Source organism: Tachyglossus aculeatus, chromosome 3, assembly GCF_015852505.1.
Source record: "Tachyglossus aculeatus isolate mTacAcu1 chromosome 3, mTacAcu1.pri, whole genome shotgun sequence".
In the NCBI taxonomy this organism is placed as follows: Eukaryota; Metazoa; Chordata; class Mammalia; order Monotremata; family Tachyglossidae; genus Tachyglossus; species Tachyglossus aculeatus.
This window is the reverse complement of record NC_052068.1, coordinates 82,213,695-82,225,929: the sequence shown is the minus strand read 5'-3', so window position 1 is coordinate 82,225,929 and position 12,235 is coordinate 82,213,695. Positions and strand designations below refer to the sequence as shown.

At 40.9% G+C, this 12,235-nt stretch overlaps 1 protein-coding gene across 4 annotated transcripts in view; it reads right to left on the bottom strand.

Moving 5' to 3' along the window:
• Positions 1–961: 961 nt before the first annotated feature.
• The window catches only part of CCDC68 (coiled-coil domain containing 68), a 49,816-nt gene continuing 38,542 nt past the window's right edge, over positions 962–12,235 (bottom strand). For 3 of the 4 annotated variants that reach the window (XM_038744094.1, XM_038744093.1, XM_038744092.1), the window contains exons 9-11: positions 11,816–11,899; positions 8,023–8,099; positions 962–1,434 (exon numbers count right to left, since the gene is read on the bottom strand). In XM_038744094.1, coding sequence (XP_038600022.1) covers positions 1,377–1,434; positions 8,023–8,099; positions 11,816–11,899 — 219 coding nt within the window. In that variant the 3' untranslated portion in view covers positions 962–1,376. Of the gene's footprint in view, positions 1,435–8,022; positions 8,100–11,815; positions 11,900–12,235 lie in introns of those variants that run through there. The other variant, XM_038744095.1, reaches the window with a different exon arrangement.

Below are 12,235 nucleotides of genomic sequence, written 5' to 3'. Positions count from 1 at the left end.
GCAGAGATAATTCGGGATGGAGAAGGTAGGTGATCCCCAGAACCTCTAGGATACTCAAATCTTAGCTAGCCCTGGGTGTTCCATGAACCACAGGGCTCAGGAACTCCGGTCCCATTCTCCCCGAGCAAACCAACTCTGAGAAACATATTGATAATGTAATGAAGGCAGTCACCTGTGTTCAAATCCCACTCCGCCACTTGTCTGCTGTGTGACCTTGAGCAAGACACTTCACTTCTCTGTGCCTCAGGTTTCCTCATCTGTAAAATGAGGATTGATACTGTGAGCCCCATGTGGGCCAGGGACTGTGTCCAACCTGACTACCTTATATCTATCCCAGCACTTAGAACAGTGTCTGGTACACTGTATGCGCTTAAAAAACATAATTATTATTATTATGGACTAAGGAGGAGACAAGAACCCTGCCAGTTGATCTCAGGATAGTTTAGGCCGTGCTTTCCCTCTGAGCCTCCTCATGGAAGTCCTTCCTTGAACAGGTAATATAATTGTAAATCAACATCACACAATACCCAACCCAATCCAAGGGAAGAAAAGGTGGCTGAGAAAGATTTGGTCTAGACTGTAAGATCACTGTGGGCAGTGAATAGTGTGTCTGTTAATAGCTGTATTGTACTTTCAAAGTGCCCAGTACAATGCTCTGTACACAGTAACTGCTCAATAAATAGAACTGAATGAATGAATTTGGTTAACTAGCATTTCCTATCTGAAAAGATAATTAATAATAATAATGGCATTTGTTAAGCGCTTACTAAGTGCCAAGCACTGTTCTAAATACTGGGGGAGATACAAGGTAATCAGGTTGCCCCATGTGGGGCTCACATTCTTAATCCCCATTTTACAGATGAGGTAACTGAGGCACAGAGAAGTTAAGTGACTTGCCCATAGTCATGCAGCTGACAAGTGGCAGAGCCAGGTTTAGAAACCATGATCTCTGACTCCCAAGCCTGTGTTCTTTCCACTGAACCACACTGTTTCTCTAATGATTCTAGGGGAATCTGTAGAAAAACAGAAAAGACTCTATGTCTCATTTAATATAAAAAAACAAGATCTAAAATAACAGTAAATACCTATTATGGGTAGGGGGAGGATTTTCCCATTAGGCCAAGAAAAGCCAGACCACAGGAATGAGGAAGTATTTGCCTTCCTCTGTTGCTTGTTTTCCTGCCAGATCTCTTCTTCCTACAGGACACTCGCTCTACAGTTTTGTTTTAATTACCACTGCTAGATGTGCTTTTGATTATCAGAATTTAAACCTAGAAGTTAAACTATATTTCAAAGCGCCTGAAAGAAAGAATTGGTTTATCAAAGCAATCGTCATAATGGAAATCTGTGATGATCTGGAACCAAATTGAGATGTTTCATTTCCGCAATCTAATAAGCATCAGGTACGGGGAGGTTCTTTCAGTCAGGGAGTCACTGTCAAAAGGAAAAAAAATCACATTCAGATCATACTCAGGTAACATTTTTTTTTAAAAAAAGTTTCATCATTTATTCAATCATAATTATTGAGCACTTACTGTGTGCTGACCATTGTACTGAGCACTTAGGAGAGTATAATGGAACAATAAACAGACACATTCCCTGCCCACAACAAATTTATAGTCTAGAGGGACTGAAAATCTAGTGTTCAAGCATCAATTTTTACAGGTGTATCTCGCTGGAGTTACCTTTTCCTTCTCTCCTCCTTACTGCACATTCAGTCCAACTCTAAGCCTTACCAATTTTTCCTCCACAATATTTCTTGGATTTGTCCTTTACTCTCCATTTTCACAGTCCTATCCCAGGCCTAAGCCAAGCCTCGATTAATCTCCTCTAACTTTTTGCCATTCTCATCCCTTCCCCACACATGACCAAAAATAGTCTACCCTGAGTACGTCAGCAACAACCTTCTACCTCCAGAATTGTGTTAAATGATGGCACTACCCCTTTTAAATGATTAGGCAACAACTGCCTTTGGAGTCAAATTAAGACTACTATCCATGAACTGGAAGGCCTTTCTCTGATAATCCCTCTGCTCCCATTTTTTTGACTGCCTTCTCCACTCCACTTAAACAAAGGGCAAGTATTCTGATAATCAATGGTATTTACTGAGTGCTTACTATGTGCAAAGCATGCTGTACTAAGAGCTTGGGAGAGTACAATAGAGTTCGTAAGCGATGATACCTGCCCTCTAGGAGCTTAAAGTTTATGGGGGAAACAGACACTAAAATAAATTATAGGAAGGGGAAGCAACCAAATATAAAGGTATGTACATGTATGCCATGGGCAAGGGATCTAAGTGCTACAAACTTAAGTGCCTGGGTGTTGCACACAGTAGGGAGGGAAAATCTGATCAGGAACTGAGATATTAGTTAGGGAAGGCTTCCTGCAAGAAGTGTTATTTTAGTAGGGCTTTGAAGTTGGGGAGAATAGGGTCTCTGTCAGATGTAAAGGGGAAGGGAGTTTTCCGGGCTTTTTAAAAATTGTATTTGTTAAGCATTTACTATGTAGCAGACACTGTTTTAAGTGCTGGGGTAGATACAAACATATCATGTTGGACACAGTTCCTGTTACACATGGGGCTCACAGACTTAATCCTCATTTTACAGGTAGGTAACTCAGGCACAGATAAGTTCTATGACTTGCCACAGAGCAGCCAAGTGGTGGACTGGGATTAGAACCCAGGTCCTTCAGATTCCCAACTCTATGTACAGTTCCTGGCATGTAGTAAATGCTTAAATATCACAATTAATTATTATTACTAGACCAAGCTGCTTCCCATCCAGGTAGGAAGAAAGGAGCAAGGGATTGATGGTGAAATTAGATTATGGGGAAACACATCTAGTAGAATGAAATTAGAGGGGTAAAGTGTTTGGCTAGGTTGTAGTGGGAGAGGAACAAAGCTAACTAGTGGGGAGAAAGCTGACTGAGCATGTTAAAGCCTATAATCTCTGCTTTATACAAAAATAGACAGGCAAACATTGGAGGTTTCTGAGGTGTGAAGAGATGTCCAGAACAATGTTTAAGAAAAATGAACCAGACAGAAGAGTACGTATGGACTGGAGAAGGGTGAGGCTGGAGGCAGGGAAGTTGGGAGATCAGTGAAGAGGCTAATGCAATAACTGAGAAGAAACCAATGACATGCTCCTTACTAATCTAATGCATTTCTACTCCTTCCCAATTCTCCTTGACCACTTAGCCTCTGTTACTGTGGGCCACCCTATTCTCCTGAAAACACTATCAAACTGTGGTTTCACTGACATTGTCCTCTCCTAGCATCCTTCGTACCTTTCTTCTCTACAATCTCACATTTTCTCCTAACTCTAGGCAATCTCTACTTGGATGTCCCACTGCTACCCCAGACTCAAGATGTTCAAAACAGAACTCCTCAACTAATATCACAATGAGATAGGAGGAGAGCCAGGAGAGGACAGTGTCAGTGAAACCAAAGTTAAATAGCATTTCCAGGAGGAGGATGTGGTTGACAGTGTTGAAGGCAGCAGAACAGTCAAGGAGAAGTTCATTGGTGACTTTGAAGTGAACGGTATGAGGAGAGTGAAGTGACAGTAGCCAAACTGTATGGAGTCAAGGAGGGAGGTGGGGAAGGACAAGTGGAGTCAGCAAAGAGAAGCAATTTCTTTGACAGTTTGTACAGGAATGGTAGGAAGTCAACAGATGAGGATACAGTGGGTCAAAGGAGGGTTTTGGTATTTTTATTTTTATTTGTTTTTAGGAAAGGAGATACCTGTGGCTGTTTGAAAGTAGAGAAGAAGAAGCCACGTACACAGAGTGGTTAAATATGGAGCTCAGAGAGAGAATAAGGGGTGGTGCCAATGTTTTAATAAGGTGCGAAGGGATGGTGTTTAGAGGCAAAGGTGGAGGGAGCAGATTTTGAAAGAAGGCAAGGGATCTCCTTTAGATAAGGGAAAAGTGAGAGAGGGAGAAGGGAGGGGCAAGGACTGGGGAGCTGAGGGAGTGATTTTTGAGAGTCCATCCCTGAATACTTCAATTTTGTTGATGAAATAGATGGCAAGATTATCACAACATGGGGCAAAGAAGTGTCAAGGAGGGAGCTAAAAGGCAGAAAGTCTTGGTTTAGGCAATAGAGGAGGAGAAGGAGTGCTGCTGAACAGACAAGAGGACAGAGTTTTGGGTGGATTCTGGGTTTTCACCTAAGCATATTTATGGCACGAGCAACCTATCATGGACAGAGAACCCTGTGCTTTGAGGGAGTTATGATGGAACCTGGAGCCTAGCCTAGAAACACTTTAGGTTTATGGGGGATACAGAATAAATGTCATAAAAATGAGTGGAAAGTGCAAACTGTGCAAATCAAGTCTAAATTATTTAGAGTTGAACAGTAAGATTCACAAGGAGGGGTGCTGGAGCTAATCTGAGAAGGCTTTACAGAGAAAGTGTTTTTAAAGATGAAAGAAGAACACAGTGGGAGTGGGAATGACACAGTTATTTGAGGAGTTGGGAAGTATTGTTATCCACCTCCCTCCATATTGATTCAATCCACCTATTTTAGTGCTTATTTAATTATCCCTAAACACAACCCTATTGTAATTGTACTTGCCCAAGTGCTCTGCACACAGTGCTCAAGGGCTCGAGTGCCCACGCCAAGCATTCAATAAATTCCATTGATTGACTGAATAGTAATTTATTGAGAACCTAGTAGTAGTGGCATTAAGTGCCTCGAGGCAATACACTGTACTAAGCAAGAGAAGAATAAGGCAAGGTGTCTGTCCACCAGAAGCTACTAGTCTTATGGGGAAGACAGACATAAAAATATGGGGAAGCACCATATTGGGCACTTAGGAGACCACAATGGAAGTAACAGGGTGTCCCTGACCTAAGGGAGTTTGTGTGTATTGAGGTGGACAGCAAGTGGTCAAGAGATCATTCTTTATCTTCCGAGGTCCCTGATGTGGTGAACCTGGCCATTTATTCCTCAGATCTCTATACTACATGCATTAGAAAACTGATGAACAGAATAATCTTCCAATCTGGAGCATGCAGAAAATAAACCAAATCTGCCTGAATTTCCAGGCTGATGCTAATCACCATAGACCAGATTCTTATCTTTGGGGGCTGTTCCCATCAAGTTTCAGGACATGAGAATCTGCCCTACAGTGATTAACATGTGCTTGAGAAACCAGAGAGCTTCTATCCTACGAAGTTTTTAATCTAATTTTAACGATCCATGTAATTGCAGACTATCATTTTTCTTTTATGGGAATAATGCCTAAAAGAGGAGTGTGAAATGAAATCTGGACCTAGGATTAGCGCTTTACCATTTTAGAAGCTGTCATCTCCAAATATAAGACTTATAAATACTTGGCTTGGGCAAACTGTTCAATTCAGCTCTAAGCTTATTTTCAGGCTCACTTCTAGGTGGCATATTAACAGTGCAAAGGTAAGGCCCCTTAGGTTCTGGTCTAGTTCAGAAAAAATCCCATTTTAACCATTCACTATTGATTTTGGCCACACCACCTGTGGCAGGAATCTTGGATTAATGGCCAACAGGAGACTATCCTATTCCCGAAACTAGATTGTAACCCAGCGTGGCTCAGTGGAAAAAGCACGGGCTTTGGAGTCAGAGGTCATGGGTTCAAATCCCAGCTCCACCACTTGTCAGCTGTGTGACTTTGGGCAAGTCACTTAACTTCTCTGGGCCTCGGTTCCCTCATCTGTAAAATGGGGATGAAGACTGTGAGCCCAACATGGGACAACCTGATCACCTTGTAAATTCCCCAGTGCTTAGAACAGTGCTCTGCACATAGTAAGCGCTTAATAAATGCCATTATTATTATTATTATTATTATTAAGGGGTCATGTCTATCAACTCTAATGTACTCTCCTAAGTAACAGCAAGTGCTTGATAAATACTACTGATTGATGACACTTCTACTCCAAAAAATACGATTAGGCTAAAGCAGGAGTTAACCAGGTAGGAGGGAGAAAGAGAGGGAAAGCTACTGGTTGAGGAGAAGAGTTGAAGGGAAAGTGAACTTTCCTTCTCATACTTTCCAAGCGCTTAGTACAGTGCTCTGCACACAGTAAGTGCTCAGTGAATATGATTGAATGAACAAATCCTACACAAAATGTACTTCCTCTTAATCCCTTACCCCCTGCCACCCCTGACACACACCTGCCAGCTTCCTATCAGTGTACAGGCAATCAGGCTCTGAAAATTTTCCCAAATTCATAAGTGAAAGTGGGGTCATCTGAGGACATAAATGAGGTCATGGAGAGTTCATGGGTCATATGAGGACACGAGTGGGGTCACAGAGAGTTCATCGGGTCATTCAAGTCAAATGGGACATGAAATGGGTTTCTGAAATTTTTCTCCATTTCAAAAGTAAAAATGGGGTCATCTGAGGACACAAATGAGGTCACAGAGAGTTCATGGGGGTCATCTGAGGACACAAGTGGGGTCACAGAGTTCATCGGGTCACTTGAGGTCAAATGGGACATTAAAAGGGTTTCTGAAATTTTTCTCCATTCCAAAAGTAAAAAATGAGGTCATCCGAGGACACAAATGAGGTCATGGAGAGTTCATGGGGGTCATATGAGGACATGAGTGGGGTCACAGAGTTCATGGGGTCATTACTGTACTTGTACATGTGTACTATTCTATTTATTTTGTTAATGATGTGCATCTAGCTTTATTTCTATTTATTCTGATGACTTGACACCTGTCCGCATGTTTTGTTTTGTTGTCTGTCTCCCCATTCTAGACTGTGAGCCAGTTGTCGGTGGGGACTGTCTCTATATGTTGCCGACTTGTACTTCCCACGTGCTTAGTACAGTGCTCTGCACACAGTAAGCACTCAATAAATATGATTGAATGAATGAATGAATGAATCAGAAAACAATCTTACATGTCTGGTGTGAATTAGACAATAAAGTCTTATCACATCATCTCCCGTTTGAAAGGGAGACAGACAAGGGGAATACACAGGGCTTTCAGGGTATTTAGAACCATCTCTGTGACACTCTTTGAGGATAGGTTTGGGAAAAATTGCTGGAAAAGAGTTCAGCTCAACAGACCAATGCTCTGTGGGGCAGCCTAGCCCTGGAAATGCTCACTCCACCCCCAACCCCACAGTGACCTTGGGCAAGTCACTTCACTTCTCTGTGCCTCAGTTACCTCATCTGTAGAATGGGGATTGAAACTGAACCAACAGGGATTATGATCAATTCAATTTGCTTTTATCCACCTCAGTGCTTAGTACAGTGCCTGGCACATAGTAAGAAATTGACAAATACCATAATAATAATAATTATTATTTCTTTAAATTATATATTATCAATCACAATTATTCATATTCATGCCTGTCTTCCCCGCTAGACTGTAAGCTCATTATGGACAAGGAACAAGTCTGCTAATGGAGGGAACATGGGTTCCAATCCCAGCTCTGCCATTTATCTGCTATGTGACCTTGGGCAAGTCACTTAACCTTTCTGTGTCTCAGTTTCCTCATTTGTAAAATGGGGGTTAGGACTGTGAGCCCCATGTGGATCAGGGACTGTGTCCAACCTTATTATCTTGTATTTACCTCAGCGCTTAGAAGAGTGCTTGGCACATAGTAAGCACTTAACAAATACCACAATTATTATTATATTGTATACTCCCAAGTGCTTAGTATAGTGTTCTGCACACAGTAAGTGCTTAATAAATACCATTGATTGATTTACCAAACCCCATTATTAATGTCAAATTTCAATAGGAGTTTGTAACAATACCAGTTAGGGGGCAAATTAATTTTCTTGTGCTTATGCTTCTCTACTCACAAACTGACACCTCCCAGCCCCAAATAAAAGTTTGATCCTTTAAAGGTACAAAAAAATAGAAAAGCAGGATGTTTGAAATAAATGTAAGTTTCTGTTTAGTTTATGCTGAGAAAATAGTCTCTTCAAACTATAATTAATCATTATAGATGTTCTATAATGAAAAGAAATTAAAGATGAATTTCATATACATGAGTGCTATTTCAGGAGGAAAAAAACCTCACTTACCCTGTGGAAACTGCCTTGGATACCTTCACCTTAGTGCACTGAGACCAAAGATCCATGTTCTTCTTTAGTTCTTTATTCTGCAAATGAAAGTGACATGATTTTTCTTATTCAGTGTCTACAACAGCATCACCCATATCCATAAGAACAAATTAAATGCCACATTGGTCCACACCAATAATCATCATCCAACTAGTTGGTATTTAGTCTCTAATTATGGCAACAGCATGCTTTGAGAACTCCTGGGTCAACTGTCCTGTAGCCATCAAGCCTCATGGTTATGTATATACTAACATGTGACCTTTCTCTCAGACCTACCTCTTAAATGGTCTATCACCCATATTCTAGTTAATCCTTCTCGAAAGCTCCAGGATCTCCAACCTTTCCCCTCTATATCCTTAATTATTCCTCCATTAACCTATGGCAGACTTTTAATCCTTTAATTTGTCTAGCCCCCTCTTAAAACTATATTTTCCTCCTGCACCACATCCTAGCTGCACCTCATTCACTCCATTTTCCCATCTCAATCCCCTCACTTATGCTGCTCCCAGCTTGGAACTCCCTCCTCACATCAGATGTTCTCACTATTTCTGTTGTATTGTACTCTCCCAAGTGCTTAGTTTGGTGCTCTGCATATAGTAAGCACTCAATAACTACAAGTGATCAGACCACAGCTCTCCCCACATTCAAACCCTTCCTAAAAATCCCACCATCTTCAACAAGATTTCTCAAAATGCTAAACCTTACCATCCCTTCAGCCAATTATAGCATTCATTAATTTTACACCCTCCTTAGTGCTTGTTCATATGTCTGCTCAGTGTGTTTACTCTGACCACTTTCATTGTAAATATTTTTATGTTTCTTGTTATGGTATAAGCTAGTTGTGGGCAAGGAACATATCTCTTTGTTATTCTGTACTTCCTAAAACACTTAGTACAGTGCACCTGTGCCTAGCAGGTGCCCAATATATACAGCTACTGCTAATTAATTCTATAGGCTGTCTCATGGTTAGGTAAAGTACCTCTAGATTTGTTTCAAACTTAACACCTTCAAATTTCAATTTCCAAGCATGGCTTAAGGGACAGCAAACAGAGCAGAGATAAAGAGATCTGGACCAGGATTCGATACATTCTGGTCACCATCCCTGAGCATAATATTATCACCTTGTACTCCCTTTCCTTTAAAGTGAAGTTAATGTTTTCTATTTCCTACCTATATCACTATGCATAATTGTCCTCGTGTTTGAAGTAACACTACTGGCAGTGAAGTCTTTCCTGATGAGCAATTTTCAGTCCCTTTCTCACTGTATATGGAAAGAGTACTGGCAAAAGTTACTATCTACATGTAATGCTTCTTATTATTTGCATAACTCACAATATAGTTAAGGAGCACTGGTGTTGCAATGCTGAAAGCTTAGAGGAGAACAACAAAGGGAAAGTTAAAATCAATGACCCTGCAGTGAGATTCCCATTGAGCGGATTGTTCAGTCTCCAAATAAAAGTCCAGACACAGAGGAAAAGAGAGTGAAAGCTGAAATTAAGCTTTCAGCAGAGTTAAACTGAATCGTGTTCTGGTGACATTTGAGAGACTTAAAAATAAGCAGAGAAACAAAGTATAGAGAGGAGAAGAGCATAGCATTTAGATAATTTTACTCTTAATGAAGGAAATATGATAGTCAGTTATGAATATGGGAAAGTATACCAAAATTAAATGAGACTGTCCCCAAAGACTCAAATTCCCAGAAATAAGATATTACTACCTGGCGTAACACTTTGTAAGCATAATATAATAAGCACATACAGTAACTTTTTAAACACCTAAAGCTCAACATGTCCAAGACTGAATTCCGTATCTTCCCTCCCAAATCCTGCCCTCTCCCTGACTTTCCCATCACTGTGGTTGGCACTAACATCCTTCCCATCTCACAAGCCCGCAACCTTGGTGTCATCCTCGACTCCACTGTCTCGTTCATCCGTCACATCCGATCTGTCACCAAATCCTGCCAGTCTCACCTCCGCAACATCACCAAGATCCGCCCTTTCCTCTCCATCCAAACTGCTACCCTACTTGTTCAATCTCTCATCCTATCCCGACTGTATTACTGCGTCAGCCTCCTCTCCGATCTCCCATCCTCCTGTCTCTCCCCAGTTCAATCCATACTTCATGCCGCTGTCCGGATTATCTTTGTGCAGAAATGCTCTGGGCATGTTACTCCCCTCCTCAAAAATCTCCAGTGGTTACCAAACAACCTACGCATCAGACAAAAACTCCTCACCCTCAGCTTCAAGGCTGTCCATCACCTCACCCCCTCCTACCTCACCTCCCTTCTCTCCTTCTACAGCCCAGCCTGCACCCTCTGCTCCTCTGCCACTAATCTCCTCACTGTGCCTCGTTCTCACCTGTCCAGCCATCAACCCCCGGCCCATGTCATCCCCCTGGCCTGGAATGCCCTCGCTCTGCACATCCACCAAGCTAGCTCTCTTCCTCCCTTCAAAGCCCTACTGAGAGCTCACCTCCTCCAGGAGGCCTTCCCAGACTGAGCCCCCTGCTTCCTCTCCCCCTACTCCCCCTCTGCATCCCCCCCGCCTTACCTCCTTCCCCTCCCCACAGCACCTGTATATATGTATATATGTTTGTACATATTTATTACTCTATTTATTTTACTTGTACATATTTATTCTATTTATTTTATTGGGTTTATATGTTTTGTTTTGTTGTCTGTCTCCCCCTTCTAGACTGTGAGCCTGCTGTTGGGTAGGGACCATCTCTATATGTTGCAAACTTGTACTTCCCAAGTGCTTAGTACAGTGCTCTGCACACAGTAAGCACTCAATAAATATGACAATGAATGAATACCATATATCATCATCATCAATCGTAGTTATCGAAGTTGGTATGGTCTGTGAGGACCGGGGGCATTTTCCTGACAAGAGTTCCCTATCGGGAAGAATTGTTTGCAGCATGAAAATTTGTCTGGAGAATCTAGAGATTCAGGGTGGAGGTGGCTATCAGTACTCTGCTTTTACCCCTACTCAGACATCCCCACTATCAGTTGCATTAATAAAACCCTAAGATAAAGCAAAGCAAGAAAAAAAAATCCTTTCATGAGCAAAGTAGAATAGTAGATCTATACCTTTCCCATTCCTCAGATGACATGTTATTCCTTAGTGGATACTTCTGCCTAAGGGTTGGAATAAGGAAGATGGAATCTGGTACCTTAAGCTCTTCCTCTTAGACTAGGTGGGACATGGACTGTGTCTAATGTAATTAACTTATATGCACCCCAGAGCTTAGGCTAGTACTTGACATATAGAAAGTAGTTAAATACCATAATAATTATTATTATTTTTAATTTCAGATCTTGGTGCAGTACGCAGCCTCAGGTAAAATCACTTATCCCTCTCTGTGTAGGTAAATATTATTGAGCTTTATACATCTGTTTTAAAGTGAATGAAAATTTAGCTGAGGCATGATGACATGCTAAAACACAAATGGCCACCCAATATTAGTCCATGGCACTTAGTCCTAAATAATTCCAAATACAATTCAAAATAGAAAGAATAAAGATCAGTACTTTCAATTTCATAATGAAAGAATTGTCTTTATACCTGTGTTTTAGTAAAGTACTTGGAAAGATTTGGATGAAAGCAATTCTGACAAGAATAGAGCAAAATTACCACTACCTGAAAATCTTGATGCAATAAATGGGACTGCCTTTTTTTAAAAAAGAGAAAATATTGGAAAATATATCAAGACCATCGAGACCTACCAGATTTACTATATATTATTTACTCACCTGGGTTTCCAAGACATTGATCTTTTCCTTCAGATTCTCTATTCTCTCATCCTGTTCTTTTACATCATTTTTTAGGGTTTCAATCTAAGAATTAGGAAACCAATTAGAAATGCTTTAAATATCTTCTCAAACACTGGGACTACACAGATTAAAGATTTTGACTATGGCCTTGTTGAAACTTGTTATAAACTTGTGTTTATAACACAAACAAAACTGGACACAAAGCTCAGCAGGATAGAGGAGAAAAAAAGAAAAATAAGTAGCAACTGGTGGCTTTCTCACTTGTACAAAGATTTTTCTTAGAGAAAAAATGTTATGTTGTTATATACAGCAGTAATATGTATGTCCTTTGGGACCTCATATCTGATATCCTAGGATCTCTGTTAGTAATGCATTTCTTCCCACAGATTAGATTGTTTA